The sequence below is a fragment of the Dothidotthia symphoricarpi genome (genome assembly GCF_010015815.1).
Source record: "Dothidotthia symphoricarpi CBS 119687 unplaced genomic scaffold P153scaffold_6, whole genome shotgun sequence".
NCBI classification, from domain to species: domain Eukaryota; kingdom Fungi; phylum Ascomycota; class Dothideomycetes; order Pleosporales; family Dothidotthiaceae; genus Dothidotthia; species Dothidotthia symphoricarpi.
Genome location: NW_022985013.1, coordinates 712,793 through 727,663, shown reverse-complemented (window position 1 = coordinate 727,663; position 14,871 = coordinate 712,793). Strand labels below are relative to the sequence as shown.

At 53.0% G+C, this 14,871-nt stretch overlaps 6 protein-coding genes across 6 annotated transcripts; 3 read left to right on the top strand and 3 right to left on the bottom strand.

The window, feature by feature from the left end:
* Positions 1–272: 272 nt before the first annotated feature.
* On the top strand, positions 273–4,187 carry P153DRAFT_286498 (uncharacterized protein; the record flags this gene model as incomplete). Its single annotated transcript, XM_033663473.1, has 4 exons — positions 273–554; positions 612–2,235; positions 2,286–2,405; positions 2,452–4,187. 4 exons carry the CDS (start codon positions 273–275, stop codon positions 4,185–4,187), a joined length of 3,762 nt encoding a protein of 1,253 aa, XP_033525872.1.
* Positions 4,188–4,427: 240 nt separating this feature from the next.
* Positions 4,428–5,782, top strand: P153DRAFT_365064 (mitochondrial carrier). The gene is made up of 2 exons (XM_033667749.1): positions 4,428–4,543; positions 4,649–5,782. Exons 1-2 carry the CDS (start codon positions 4,507–4,509, stop codon positions 5,575–5,577), a joined length of 966 nt encoding a protein of 321 aa, XP_033525871.1. The 5' UTR covers positions 4,428–4,506; the 3' UTR covers positions 5,578–5,782.
* An 18-nt stretch (positions 5,783–5,800) lies between these two features.
* Positions 5,801–6,880, bottom strand: P153DRAFT_365063 (uncharacterized protein). The gene is made up of 2 exons (XM_033667748.1): positions 6,217–6,880; positions 5,801–6,085 (listed from the first exon to the last, which is right to left on the bottom strand). Exons 1-2 carry the CDS (start codon positions 6,421–6,423, stop codon positions 5,933–5,935), a joined length of 360 nt encoding a protein of 119 aa, XP_033525870.1. The 5' UTR covers positions 6,424–6,880; the 3' UTR covers positions 5,801–5,932.
* A 340-nt stretch (positions 6,881–7,220) lies between these two features.
* Positions 7,221–9,605, top strand: P153DRAFT_365062 (uncharacterized protein). The gene is made up of 2 exons (XM_033667747.1): positions 7,221–9,104; positions 9,180–9,605. Exons 1-2 carry the CDS (start codon positions 7,296–7,298, stop codon positions 9,411–9,413), a joined length of 2,043 nt encoding a protein of 680 aa, XP_033525869.1. The 5' UTR covers positions 7,221–7,295; the 3' UTR covers positions 9,414–9,605.
* A 2,490-nt stretch (positions 9,606–12,095) lies between these two features.
* P153DRAFT_196242 (uncharacterized protein) lies at positions 12,096–12,794 on the bottom strand. The gene has a single exon (XM_033662463.1). It carries the CDS (start codon positions 12,673–12,675, stop codon positions 12,274–12,276), a length of 402 nt encoding a protein of 133 aa, XP_033525868.1. The 5' UTR covers positions 12,676–12,794; the 3' UTR covers positions 12,096–12,273.
* Positions 12,795–12,913: 119 nt separating this feature from the next.
* P153DRAFT_383581 (uncharacterized protein) lies at positions 12,914–14,597 on the bottom strand (the record flags this gene model as incomplete). Its single annotated transcript, XM_033670247.1, has 2 exons — positions 12,914–13,427; positions 13,480–14,597. The coding sequence occupies 2 exons, from the start codon at positions 14,595–14,597 to the stop codon at positions 12,914–12,916; spliced, it is 1,632 nt and encodes a 543-aa protein (XP_033525867.1).
* Positions 14,598–14,871: the final 274 nt, after the last annotated feature.

Here is a 14,871-nt window from a genome sequence, read left to right as displayed (position 1 = left end):
GAGCGGCGAGGCTGCTTAGCGTGCGTCGGCATAGTGAATGGCGGGACCCCGATGACATCTTCGCGAACACAAGATATCGACAAATCGACCCTCGATGCGTGTGCACGAGACACGTTGCAGCAAACATTAGACGTAACTCGACAAGCACACCGTCGCACGCCAGACTTGCTACCCCAAAGACACCGACATAGAAGGCCCTCAACTTGGCAGCATCTCCGGCCTCAGCTCCGCATCTGTCTCCTTCATGGACAGGTAGCGGCCGCGGTACAGCAATGGAGGCGTACCCCGTCGACTATGTCCAGCACAACCTGCCGTTCATAGTGCTCTCGGGTCTGGGAGGCAAAGAGCTTGCCCCGCCCCCTCCAGTCCAAAATGTGATACCTGGCCAGGCGGCCACCATCCTCAGCTGCGAGATACCGCCGGCGACGGGCGAGCGCGCAAACCAGCTGCTGCACGAGTTCCAGAGCGCCGATAGCACCAGCGCGCCCTGGAATGGGCGGGCATCCAGTCGCCGGGACATCGCACATGGCTTCCGGATACGTGCCGTAGGGAGGGTAGGTCTGGCGCCTGCGACGTGCACATGTGGGAGCTCCGTGGCTGATGTCTGCTAGGACTTCCAACTGCCTCCAAAGAAGGCTGATGTTCCCACCGCGTCTGCAACGACTCCCCCAGGCAGCCCTGCCATTGCACCGCCAACATCATGGGTCCTGCATTCTCCCATATCCCCCTTGTCTCCAGGGTCGTCCGTTTTCCCAGACGGCATCATTGCATCTTCGTGGGTCGCCAAACATCAGCACTACGTGCCTGCCGTGTATCTGTCCTTCTTCGACTTCACCACGGATCCCATCACAAATAGCCTGCATGACAACCAGCTAAAGACCGAGATCAACAAGATCAAAGGCCAGCTACAAAAGTCAGGCTACCACACACGCTATGCAGTCGTTTTGCTCAGCAACAAGACTATACTCGAAGCACCCGACATCGAAGAGCGTCTGACGACGATCCGGCGCGCGACCGGTCTCGACCCCAAGAACTCCCTGTTCTTCCTTCCACCAAACACATCTCAAGTCGAATTACGAGCGTTCGTCGCGGCTGTGCTCTCCATCTTACAACCTGTATGCGTCGAGTATTATCGCGACCTTACCAAGCATGCCAGACGAAAGAAAGGAAGGGGTACTGTTCCGCCGCCGACAGCTCCGCCAACCTGGGGAACATCTCAAACACTGTCTTATCCGGGTTGGGGAGTACGTTACGATTTCAAGCTTGGTGTGTTTGCCGAATTCCGGCAAGAAATGGACGCGGCTCAGCGACATTACGACATTGCCCTCAGCGCTCTGTTCGGCCCTGAGGGCCTCTTTGAGACGACAGCAAGCTGGTCTCCCAGATGGGACGACACACGTATGCTAGCTGACATCATTGCTATGCGTCATATCAGATGTCAATTGTGGAATAACACCCCGACGTCTGCAGTTCAGACATGGCTGAGATACAGGTCCAAACTGAGAGATGTCTTGGACCGTCGAGGCAAAGGCAGCTCCAACTACGGCTGGCAAGCATGGGAGTCTCGGTGGGCACAACTCATGGGCCAGCTCATTCAGCGAGCCGAACTGCCAGGCTTCAAAATACCACCTTCATTGAAAGAGGCGGATGCTGCCATTGGCGGGGTGAACCCGTTCTATTGCTTGCCTGAAAAACAGTTCCCGGTCGGCGAAAGGCTACCACCATGGGAGCATCTTCACCATGCTGGCTACTGGCACAAGCTCGCAGCTGACCACGCTAAAAGGCGGTACATCCTAGCACGAGAGATGCCCGAGGAGGACAGAACACCTCCGGGCATGTCACCAGCTGCAAAAGTGTCCAACCGAAACCAAATTTACGACCAGTACCTCGTCTTCCAGCCCCACGAGGAGCTTCCACTTCCAGGAGCGAGCGGAGGCTTCGAGCATTGGAGTGACATCTCGGCAAAGCTAGATGCAGCAACATCCCAGTTCAAGGCAAGAGGACAGAACCGCAAGGTGGAGCAACTGCAGTTGGAGGTAGCTCGCACGTTGCTACATGTAAAGAGATTTGACGACGCCTTCAAAGTACTGCGACCACTCTGGGAGACAATGTCCTGGAGGAAAGAAGGCTGGTGGAACCTCGCCTCGGAAGTGCTCTGGGCTTTACACGAGTGCGCATTGCGGATTCAAGATCGGGAAACTTACGTCGCTACTGAATGGGAGTTGTATTGTCAAGGTCAGTCAATATGTTTAGCTAACACTTGAAATTATACTAACGACAATCAGTTGTGCATGGCAAGACGAGATATAAGCATGACCTGATGGCATGCTTAGATACCTTCCCCGAAGACGCTTCGATTGACAAAGCCAGCGTTAGTCTAGACACCAACGATTTCATCTCTTGTTGTGAGTGCACTCCAGTCTGGAACAAGATGCAAGACTAATAATGCAGTGTCTGCAACCTTTGCGTTCTCAGCAGCCGAGGGCAACGTTGGCGAACCAATGCCTTCGCAAATTGTGATCAGTTCCAATGCTCGACAAGGCTCCACTCCCATCACTATGTCTTCTCTGCTCTTTCGGTTTAAAGGGTGTTTGAGCGAAGTACAGCTAAGTCATAAGAAGGATGAAACTGCGTCTGGAAGCGAGTCAACCATTTTCGGGTACGCTCTGGATGAAAACACCTCTGCTCTTGAAAAGCCGCGGTGGGCTGGTTCGTCCGACTTGATGATACATCCTGGGCAGACTAAGGTTTATGGTTTTCCAATCATCTTCCGTGAAGCTGGAGATGTAGACGTGACTGCTTGCACTTTCGAAATCAACACAGACCGCTTCAGTCTAACCTGTTCGAATACAGACATCCCGGAAGGAAGCAACCCGTCATGGTGGATTAATTCTGCTGCTGGGGGCAAACCACGAAAGTCGAAGCACAACACCGTGACCTCAACCCATGTTTTGCCAAAGCCACCAAAGATGGAGATTCGATTACCAAATGTACGAAATCAATACTTTACAGATGAGTCTGTCACTCTGGCCATCGAGATCCAGAACGAGGAAGACGAGGACACGGAAGCCGTAATCGAAGTACGGCTTCTCGGTCGGTCAAAAGATATGCTCGCATATTCGTGGGTAGACCGTCCCGCCTCTTCGCCGATGAAAGAAGTTCCACCACCGCTCGATGGCTCTTCAGAATTCGACCTCCCAGGTCACGTAATAGGGCAACTCGCTCAAGGTGCTCGGACGACAGAAAGGATACGTTTCATAGCGCCACCTGATCCTGCAGACTATGCTCTGGAAGTGAAGGTCTTGTATCATCTCCTAAGCGATCGCGAGATACCAATCTCCAAAATTATGATTGCTGATTTGGTCTTCAATGCACCTTTTGAGGCCAGCTATGACCTCAATGTTCGCGTCCATCCGGATGCATGGCCAAGCTACTTCGAGCTGCAAGAAGCTGAGAGCAACAACAACTCTGAATCGCCCGACGCCTTTGGAATTGCACAAAAATGGGGCTTGCGGGCCAAAGTCGCATCCTTTGCCGACGAGCAGGTGATAGTCAAGGATCTCATCATCCAAGTCCACGGCATTCACGGAGGCGCAACATGCGAAGTGTCGAAAGAATTTGACGTTTTGGATGTGGCCATGGATCCAGAGAACATGACGGATTGGGCATTCAGCCTCGATGTTCGCAAGAACAATCTTGAAGAACGCCGACCTACGGCTCTCGATACCACACTCGATATCACCTGGCAGCGTGCCTCTGCCCTCGACGCTCCAAGCGTAACTTCTTCCCTACCAATCCCGCGCATACAGATCCCGTCCAGCGAGCCACGCGTACTGGCTTCTGTGATGCAATCCAATACCGTCGATACGCTCCTGCATCTCGACTACACGCTCGAGAACCCAACAATGCATTTCCTCACTTTCGAGTTGAACATGGAAGCCAGCGAAGAGTTCGGTTTCAGTGGACCGAAGTTACGGACGCTAAATCTGCTGCCTATGAGCAGGCAGAGCGCACGATACAATCTGCTGCCGCTAGTTAGGGGCGTCTGGATCTCACCGAATTTGAAGGTCCTGGACAGGTACTTCAACAAGACGCTCAAGGTGCAGGCTACAGAAGGACTCAGGATGGACAAGAAGGGGGTGAGTGTGTGGGTGCCTGGAGAGAATGGTGAGGGTCCGCCGTCTTAGGTTGGCTGTTTGGTGGGCTGCGCGAGTACGTTTCTCATGAATATCACATGACATGACATGATTCAACCTGTCTCTTTTGGAGTGATGACAAACGGTGGACTATTTGTAGGCACGGCGGATTGAACCGACCTCGGTATGCCGACGCGCCGTGTCGTGTCGTAACGTCATCCTAAATTCGCCGACAAGATGTTGGGGCATTTCAAAACTCCGCCCCATCTTGCAATTGTAACACGCCAGACGAATATTAATCCAACACCAAACATGCAGAGTGCCACCCCGCTCTGCAAAACACAGTATCTGAACGTTTGACGGCGTGGCAATGTCAGATGGCGGGAAGTCGCGCTCGTCGTCTTCTTGTAAGCTCCCCACTCCCCTCACCTCCGAGACTGAGACCGAAAACCCGCCCCTCATAGCTCACAACACCCGTCTAAGCAGCAGTCACTAACGCCAACATGAAACAGTCCACTTCTTCGCAGGCCTTAGCTCGGGCGTCCTCTCTGCTGTCCTCCTCCAGCCCGCCGACCTGCTCAAAACCCGCGTCCAGCAGTCCCGCCAAAGCACTCTCCTCTCAACCATCCGCTCCATAGCCAGCGGGCCAAACCCCGTACGCCAATTCTGGCGCGGCACACTCCCGAGCACGCTGCGCACCGGCTGCGGCAGCGCAATCTACTTCTCAGGGCTGAATGCGCTACGACGCCGCGCCGCGCGCAATGAAGTGCTGGCATTGGCGGGCGGCGACCACTCGAGCTCGCTGCCCAAACTCGGTACCATGGGCAATCTGACCACGGGCGCCGTGGCGCGCACCTGGGCGGGCTTCCTCATGATGCCCATCACCGTGCTGAAGGTGCGCTACGAGAGCAGCTTGTACAACTACTCGTCGCTGTTCAGCGCGTCGCGCGATATCCTCCACACAGAGGGGTTCAAGGGTTTCTTCGCCGGCTTCGGCGCAACGGCCGTGCGTGATGCGCCGTACGCAGGCCTCTACGTCGCCTTCTACGAGTTCTCCAAGCGCAGACTGTCCGCCCTGGCGACTCGCATAGAAGACCCCGCGGCGCCTGTGTACGCTTCTTCGTCGAGGCTGTCGTCGTCGACGTCGGCGGGCATCAATTTCGTGTCTGGAGTCGCGGCTGCGGGGCTCGGCACGACGTTCACGAACCCCTTCGATGCGATTAAAACGCGGATTCAACTCATGCCGCACCGCTATGGGAATATGGTGCAGGCAGCCAAGATGATGGTTGCTGAAGAGGGTGTGCAGAGCTTGTTTAATGGACTGGGGATACGGATTGCGCGCAAGGCGATCAGTAGTGCGTTGGCGTGGACGGTGTATGAGGAGTTGATTCGCAGGGCGGAGAGGGAGTGGAAGGAGGTTGTTGTTGAGGACAAGGTGTAGGTGGAGGTGTTGGTCTGTATAGTATGGTTGCATGGATGGCGTTCGCGGGCCTACTCTGCTCAGGGCATGTTTGTGGAGTGTGAGAACTCCTTGTATATGTAGGGGATGTGAGATAAGCAAGCGGAAAGAAGGGGAAGTTTACTGTCTTGTCAAACACTGTCCAAATCAATCTAAACTACGATTCAATCCAATTCGCTTCAATTCAAACGCAAAACGCCTCCTACTCCCTGCTAAGAACGAACATATAACCCCAAACCTGGTATCCTAATCATCGCTATCGAAATAAATATCCCTGGCATCTATCCCCACCATCCACACCCCGGCATTATAACTATAACCCTCCTCGGTCCACGCCCTAGTGGTAAGTCCTCGTCTCGGTCGCCGCGTCCGCTTCCCGCGCTAGTCGGTTCTCACTCGCAGCTTGTTGCAGCGTCTGGTTGTTCGTCTGGCGTTTCTGCGCATCAAGTTTCCTCTGCAGATCGCCGGGCGAGGATTTGTTTGCGCGGGCCTGCGTAAATTACATGTCAGCCAGCCATCCAACCAGTAAATCCACCCTCAGCTCAACTCAGAAGCAAACGCTCGTCCACGCGCCCCCGAAGTCCTCCTCTGTTCGCTAGGAAATACATATGCGCAACGTACCTCCGCAGCAGCAGCAGCCGCCGCCTTGGGATCGCTCCCCGCATTCCCCTCGCCCAGCGTGCGTGGCGGCCCGCCGACTTTCCTCGCGGGCGTGCTGCTGAGCGTCGCGGGTATCGAGGCTTTTGTGGCTGGGGCGGGGGTGGAGGCTAGGGTGCGACCGGGGCCATCGAAGGCGTCTTTTGACTGTTTGCCGCAGAGGTTGCCCATTGTGCGCGGGGCGTGTCGTTGAGTGAGGTGGATTGAAGTGTGGGAGGTAAGGTGAGGTTTGTTGGGTCAAGGGAGGATAGCTAGATAGCTAGCTATGTTGGGGGTGGTGACGAATTGCGCGAGGGCGGAGGAGATGCGGAGGAATTGTGGCGGAGTTCAGGGTTCAAATGAGAGCTTCGTAGCCGTTTTGCCGGGGGTGCCAAGGTCCTGGTTCTTGGTTGCGCGTGTGGGACGGGGCGGACCATCGGATGGTGCAAACGGTATCGTGAATTGTTTTCTCCTGTATAAGTCTGACCTGGTGTGAGCTTTGCATGGCTGCAAACGTTGGGATGTGCATGGTCGCATTCCTGTAAGGCCAATGAATCAGTCGTCCTCCGCTGTCCTACCTGGCCAGGAAGATTTCAACTCTTCATATTCCATAGAAAAGAATATTGACTGAACTGGAGACATGCTGAACCACTTTTTGGATCGTCGCCGGCCTTCTTTGCCGGGATTTAAACATTTAAACGCGGCAGGCATGACGGGAGAGACAGACCAATGGTCGCACGACGCACGACGTTTAGTCAGCGGTGCTCGAATTTCGTCACAAGCGCTCTGCACTCCACCAGGCAAAATTTACTGTTTTGCGCAAGAACAGCTCCCCTTCGATCCATTGAGGCTGCAAGATGGCGTGAAAACAGTTGCAGAGTGTCTTGTACGTATTTGCCTACCACAGCTTCCTCTCTTTGTGCATCCACCCCGCTCTCCCTTTAAATTCATTCGCGCCCGCCCTTGAACACCCTGATGGCCACCTGAGGTGGGTGGGCGAGGATGAAAATACACAAGCCTGAATCTTTCAAACACATCGTCCGGCTCTCTCCACGTACGCGACCATGACTAACCTCTCAGACAACGATTCGGCCTTTGGCGATGAACCTTTCTTTTGGAATACCGATCCCATGTTCTCTTCTTTAGCCGCGCCGCTCGCTGGCTCAAAGCGCAGTCTCGAAAACGATGACGCCAAAATCCAATCGGGCCTAACGCACCAGAAGGAGCCCAAAGCTGGACACTTTATTGACGAATGTTGCACTCACTGTCCGGAGCCGTGCGACGAGGCTTGTGACCGCCCTTCCAAACGTAGGGCGTCGCCTATTAAAGTGGGTGAGTTCCACAGCATGACCACAGAGCCGCACGCGAGCTTCGACACGGACCACCAGTTCCCAGACGACTGTTTTGAGAAATTCTGTCAAGAGTGCAACATAGAGCCCTCGTGTCCCCCAGAGTGTGCAGTACCGTGCCCTGGTGAGTCGAGTTGCTCGCCTGAGGATGCCTGCTTCGACCCCTCCTGCGACCAGAGGGGCGAGCATTGCTCAGATGGGTGTATAGACCCAGAGTGCACCAAGCTATCTTGCCCACACGAGCCGTGTTTCTGCCAGAAATGCGACGCTCAGCCCTGTCCACTGGGTGACCTTCATAACGAATGTCATTCTGCTCATTCAGCCCCTACCCAGACCGGTACCATATACTGCTACGACGACTCACCCTGTCACTTTCAGGAAGGTTATCATGAAACTAACAACGGGCTCTCGTCGTTCGAGACTTATCCATGCTTCTCCCAAACTCATCCATACATGGGCGGAAACAATAACACAGGTCACGCATCGAGTGTTCCCACGCCTCTACTCTCGCCGAGCAATTACACATCACTGGAGAGTGCTTTCACCAGTGAACCGTCGCCAGCTCCAGGACAAACCAACTTTTCCAACTGTTATCTCAATGTGTCTTCGGACCACTGCCACATTGACAACGCGTGTTGTCATGGGACGAAGCGAGCGTGTGGAGACCACCCTTCTGCCCCTCAACTCCATCTCGATATGTGGAACTCGTCCATAGCGCAGGGTAACGGGTTGGCACACAACTTCATGGGGTTTGGAATCAATACAAGTCATCCCACTTCACCCGTGTCATCAGTCCATCCGTCAATGGGCTCGAGTCTGTTCAACAACTCTCTAGATCAATCAATACTAGGATTCCACAACCAGTCTTGGACGCTTCCCGACTCTTCGTTCTCGAACTCGTTCCACTTCAACGCACCTGGAATGAACAAGCTAGACTTCCTGGCGACTGCTCTCCAACAGGAATTCATGAATCCTACCTCCTCTCTCGCCAACACTCCATCTGTAGACCCGGGTTCCGTTTCCGGTACCGTATCATTCGCAGGAACATCATCAGATTCACAGAACTGCACATGCAGATGGCAGCATGCCCCAGGTATCCTCTGTCTCGCCGCCTTTGACTCGGCTGAAGCTTTACACAAACATATGAAGGCCGCACACGTCGACAACTGCACGCGCTGCTTCTGCCAATGGGAAGCTTGCGAAGCCTCCTCCAAAGACTTCAAACAGCGCTCCAAATTATCACGTCATTTACTCGGTCATGCTGGCTACCGTCCCTACGCATGTAGCTACGAAGGCTGCGACAAGACATTCGCGACGAATCAAGCAAAAGATAACCACGAGCGGACACACACCGGCGAGCGACCGTACGTATGCGATCGCTGCGGTTACACAACCACCACGCACACTCAACTACAAACACACATCAGCGCGCTGCACGAGGGAAAGAAGCCACACAAGTGCCGCTTCTGCGACTTCACATGCGCCGACTCGAGCAACCTCAGCAAGCACGAGCGGACTCACCAGGTACGTTCACTCCAACTGAGCTGTTCCTTCCAATACGAAGACACAACTCTAACTCTAACTAACCATACCCCACAGACTCTTCGCCCCTACCGCTGTCCCCACCCAAACTGCACTTTCAAGCCCGACTGTCGCTGGGAGAATCTCAAGCGCCACCTGCGCCGCTCGGGGCACTGCCCACAGCTTCTGTTCGACGATAGCGAGGAATACAGGGTGTACAGGGAGAGCGTAAGGCATGAGATTGATGACTGGCATAGGCGGAATGAAGATAGTGGCACGGGGAAGTTGGGTCGACGCAAAGGCAGAGGGTGAGTGATCGGTCGGTTCTCTACTACCGTTGCATTGCTGGAGTCGGTTGGGTGGAGAGGCGGCATTTATTGGAGGTTTCGTTGCATGGGCTGAGATGGAGGTGATGCTCGATGAAGAATTGTGATATGAGCATGGTGCCTACTTCCCTTTGGTACAACCATAGGCAGCAAGAATACGAGCGCAGAGGCGACGTACCTCTGGATGTGTTTCTCACACCCGATCTGTGGCTTCTGTTTGTGCGACGCGAGGCTTGAGGCATTCCCATACGACGACAATCTTTTTAGTCCGAGCGAGAATTACTCTACTCGCAAAGTCCATCTCAACACTTGTAGCACCATCACCTCGAACGTATTCTCACTATCTTCATCAGCGGAAAGCGATACGTCGCCTCTTGTCTTCTCGTAACGCAGCGAGGTAACGTCTCGTATGCGGACAGACGGGCTGAGGTTGTACGACGCATTGTTTTGTGTCTACTGCTGTGCTGTGCGGGTTATCGAGGTGCGTCGATGTTTGTTGGACAAGGTGTGGATGTGGCTGCAGCAGGTGGTGTTGTTCCTAGTTAGTGGTGCAGATGTTTCCGGGACGGGGGTATGTGTGGTGATGTGTTGCCTGCAGCATGTACGATTGGCGGTATGTTGCAAGGAGAGTCAGGGTGTGTTTCGTCCTGTGGTTGCTCATCTCGAATATACGACGGTTACTACTTCAAACCTGCTGTCCCTGTAGATATGTTGCGATTGGCTATGGTGATTGCGATCGTATTGCTTCGAAATAACTAGTCAGCAGACATGTCAGAGGGAGGTTCTTGTTAGATTGGACGTTGTACTGTGTGACGAGGATGAAGGGATGGCTGGGTCTCATGGCTTGTGGCGTGATTGATTCGTTCAGTCTCGAAGGCTAGGTTCCGGGGCATCCGCGGACGGGAATGGGAGTCTTGGCTTGCATGTTTCTGTGTGTAGATAGAGGTTCAAAGGACGAAAAGAAGCTGTGAGTTCTCGTCGCTGGCTGGGCGATGTGCGATTACAGGGATAGTTAGGCGACCATGCAGGAGACTTGAACGGTGAACTTCAAGCGTAGTCCTATCCTCTTTCGCTATGATGCTGTGTCGGTTGTTGGGCTTGGGGAGAAGAAGTTGTCCGGTTGGGTCGAGAGTCCTGATGCGGTGGGCTTCGAGATGTGCATGTAGGTTGGGTATCCATGGGCATCAAGGTCATGCCAGCGTGTTAGAATCGATATCTACAATCTATCGAGGAATGCGAGGTCAGATTTGTGGCGAGTCCCCTGTGGTTGCAACAAGTCTCGTCGATGTAAGGGAACAGGAATCTGCTTTCTGGTTTATAGGCTCAAGGCCCTTGAGAAAATTGAGTGTATGTGATAGGTGGAGTCCCGCATGCAGATGATTAGTCGGCAGCTCGCAGGATTAGCCTCAGCATCTTCAACGACCGACGAAATTCATACCCCTTGGTTATCATTGCTTGTTAGGTATCCTGCAGTGGCAAGTCCATTACAAAAAAGTGGCGATACTGTCTCGGAGTCGCCGTGGGGCTCTCCGGGCTGAGATGCATATGTTTTTTTTAAGGGGGCTGTGTTCCAAAAGTCGCCGCTGACATGATGACTTGGTATATTGTGCTTCAATTGAGATCTGAATACCACCAAAGGCCTGTTTCTTCGCTCTTGTCTGCCGTAGCCGTTCTATTTTCTTTGTCAAGTGTTGAGTGGCAGCGCTTACTTTGGGCACCATAGTAGAATGTCCTAGAAGACAATAAGACTGAGCAGAACTTGATGTACCAACTGCCCTGCAGCTGACAATAGCAGTGCCAGTTTACCTCGAACAAGTAATGTGTACGAATGACTGCATATGCAAGGATGGATCATCGTAGTTGATTAGACACGCACCCTGGACATGGCTGATCGTTGCACACGCGTCGAGAGAATACTTGGTTCTTGTACACCGTGGTTGCTCTAGGACCCAAGGAAGTCACTGGATGTGAGCTGTTGCCTTCAGGGGCGAGAAATGTAGGTCTTTGATATGAGGCAAGATGTTTCGACGAATCATTGATGCCGATGAACGTAAGAGATAGAAAAGGTGTCGTCACAACAAGTGATAGATTGATGAAAGTTGAGTCATGGTCACCGTATATTGTGCTCACTCAGCCGCACCATGCCTGATGGTAAAGGGACGCCAGCTAGTCATGCTGGACGCTCATGAACAAAACAACAGAACGCCGTACAACGTAGTGGAGAAGAACGAAAGACATACGCAACAAAAGAAATAGTTTGTCATTTCTCACATACCACGTAGCTCCATCTCATGGCTATGCCTCATTCCTCAGGATCGCCGCTGCCAAGGCTTTTGTCTCCTAAGGTTTCGTCAAATATATCTGTTTCGAACGCGTCCACCATCTGACACTCGAGGCCTCCTTTCTGGGACGCTGCAGATACTTGCACTCGTCGCGACTACCATCTCATTCGTGCTCTTCTCGCAGTCGCGGACCTTCCTAGAACCTGTCTTCACGCTCGCTCGCCTCGTGCAGGGCCATCGTCGTCGCAGCGGCTGTCTCGGGATATAGGTAGAGGGTGCTCACCGACACGATCGTGAACCGGTATAGTCAGACGATGTTGCGCATTGTATGTGCGTTGTCCACGATGGGCAATAAGCACGGAGATGAGTCAAAGCGTTGAATGTAATTGCCTCAAGCCTTTTAATGAACGTTCTTTCGCTAATGACCACTAGTGCATGATCTCCCTATTGGCATCCAGCTAAGCTCTTGCTCTTCCTCAACGACCTCACAACGCGAGCGAGGTCAACGACCAACTTTGCTCACACCGTTGCCCGCAACCAGCCAACATTGGCGTATCCAAGTCCTCACGGAACAACAACGTATCGCAAAGCAAAGAACCTCGTCGTCAACGTATCCCAAGCAACCAAAACGCCAAATCCAGACCTGAATCGTGTCCCACGAGTTTGAATATTTGAATAACATCGTCGATTATCATAAATGAGTGTGGCTACGTCGTCGATATCAGGCGTGCAGAGGTCATAACAATGAGATGCAAACAAAGAGAAGAACAGAAAAGAAAGCACGAAAGTTGTGTTTTTTTGGCGTTGGGATACTTTTTTCAAGAACTTGGGCAAGAAAAAGACTTCAAGCTTTGCAAATACTGTCTCCTGCGAAGACATTGACCAAACAGAGCAAAAGAAAAAGGTAGTGTAGCTTTGACGGAGAGCAGACTTCTCCGTCGAGGCCATGTGTGCAGTACCTGGCATGACCAGTACAGCTGGAAACGCTCTCAAACACCTGGTTTTGCTGGTTGTGGATCTCAAACAAGTTTTGACGAAGCTGGCTTACGACTGGTATAGGCCTCGAGACCCATGCCCACCGCATCCACAGAACATTGAAGAGCAACACAAGGTGTAATCCCCATCGAGGGTAAGAAAGAGATAGCATAGGCTTCGGGTTCGATCAGGCATAAATGGTGCGACTTCAAGCCTGGTCCGATGGCAGTTACTCATGCTGAGTTCCGATCTTCTGCAGATCATGTTCGCGTAAGTCTGGCTGAGCAAATTGCTGAACAGCATATGCGTAGCCGGAATAATAATTTTGGGTTCCGTCCGCTGGATTTACTAAAAGACTCGAGGCTTGACTGTCGACGAACCACGAATCCTCGATACGTCCACCGGTCACATCGATAGATCGACGCGGCGACGAAACTGTGCGACGTATACATGGGCCCACAGCAAGGTGTCTATGTTGTCTCCGATAATGTTTGATCCGAGCATCCATTCTCTTGAAAGTCTTGGCACAATTATCATCTTCACAAGGATATTCCGCTTCTGCCTCTTTGTGCTTATGCCTTTTGTGCCTATTCAAATTGCCCTTCCGATATTGGCCGGTAAACACCGTCTTACAAACCTCGCAAGGAAGGTGTGCGGGCGTGGATGAGTTTGCAGGGGAAGGGGGTTCAGAGTTTGTCGCCTGGGATGGCGAGACTGAAAGCCAATGATCGCTTCCGTCAGACCTGTTGCAATTAGTAAAATTGTCAAGCCTAACAGAAGATGCACTGAACTCACATTGAAGGCGGACCGAACCCCTGCTGGAACGCAGTTAGAGTTCTCGGCACTGGAGTGCTTTGCCGTACAGCCAGCTGAAACGGCGGTTCATGTGGCTTTCGCATCGCTCGATTCTCTATCGATACGCCCTGCGATGTATCCGGAGCGTACGACTGGTCTACCTGCATGGGTTGACTAGGGCCGATGGTCGCCTGGCTGCTCACCATTAGACCGTCAACGTCGTCATCGAATGATGAATCCAACGTTGAGGGGTTGGTGGTATCCGAGTTCGACATGACAATCCCGTCGGTGTTGCTGGTATGACCAGTGATGGATGATCCTACGTGTTCCACCATACGAGCTATTGGGTCACCCATCCCTCGCAGTCCGTCTTGTCTCTTACATACGGTCGACCAGGGCGGTTCATCGTTGTCCAGTGAGAGCTCTCTTCCGATTGTGAAGGGAGTATTCGGATCTGGATTCGTGGACAAATTGGATTGCGCCATGACAGGTTGGTTGTGGTATGGATAAACATCTTGTTCATACTGCTTCAAGTGATCTGCGACGTGCAGTGGGTTGTACCTAGCAGCATCGTTTGCTGAACAGGGAAAGAGCTGTTGAGGCTCTGTCTCGGTGTGTGGTCCATGTGCGAAAGCACGAACATGGTGGTTGGTGCTCACCTGGGGGTGAGGTCGAGTGTCGATGTATTGTGATTGACTGGGTGGTGCCCAGGGTGTCTGGAGTGATGTGGGTTCGGAGCGTGAGTTCCACGCGCAATGCCGATCCTGACCAGCGGTTGACAAGACTTGCTCAGGCTGACGACTATGTGACAACGGCTGGGATCGGCTCCCAAAGTTCCTCTGTTCGAGATGGAAACTGCCCTGGACGGTTCCTCGATTTTCTTGGATTTGGTCTATGTTCGACAAGTAGCCGCCTGGACGGTGATACGACTGCTGCTCATTCGAGAAGGTTGGAGCGTGGGTGTTTGATATGAACTCATCGTTGCATGAGGGTGGTCTCGATTCCCAACCGTTATCCTCGACGCCTATAGATGAGTCGTTGCGTTGGCCCCATGCCTCGTTTGGACGATTGCTTTCGCAAGGCTGGGTGGTATGAACGAAAGCGCGACGCGGCTCCATCCTGATGGATCGAGACACGCCCAGCTACCGGTAGATGTTGACTCTTGTCCGATGAGCCAGCCGTCTACTTGGTGGTCAAGACCCGGATGGTTGTGTTGGAGCCTAGTATTACTTGTCGAGCGGTAAATCCTGGTGTACGAGTAGACTCGCAACGCTATGACTGCGAAGACGACGATAGACAAGAGGTGGATGCCTTAGGGTGATGGAGAAAGACTCGACGAGACAACAATGTATCGGGGGCAGAGGGGTGATAAAGATGATTAGTAGACGGGTG

Bases quoted from the DNA above. Each gene is read 5' to 3' on its own strand.
- P153DRAFT_365064 (XM_033667749.1), top strand. From the start codon at position 4,507: ATGTCAGATGGCGGGAAGTCGCGCTCGTCGTCTTCTT. The intron at 4,544-4,648 runs GTAAGCTCCCCA...AACATGAAACAG, and splicing joins GTCGCGCTCGTCGTCTTCTT to TCCACTTCTTCGCAGGCCTT.
- P153DRAFT_365063 (XM_033667748.1), bottom strand. From the start codon at position 6,423: ATGGGCAACCTCTGCGGCAAACAGTCAAAAGACGCCTTCGATGGCCCC. The intron at 6,086-6,216 runs GTACGTTGCGCA...TAATTTACGCAG, and splicing joins CGGCTGCTGCTGCTGCGGAG to GCCCGCGCAAACAAATCCTC.
- P153DRAFT_365062 (XM_033667747.1), top strand. From the start codon at position 7,296: ATGACTAACCTCTCAGACAACGATTCGGCCTTTGGCGATGAACCTTTC. The intron at 9,105-9,179 runs GTACGTTCACTC...CATACCCCACAG, and splicing joins AGCACGAGCGGACTCACCAG to ACTCTTCGCCCCTACCGCTG.
- P153DRAFT_196242 (XM_033662463.1), bottom strand. From the start codon at position 12,675: ATGCCAGGTACTGCACACATGGCCTCGACGGAGAAGTCTGCTCTCCGT.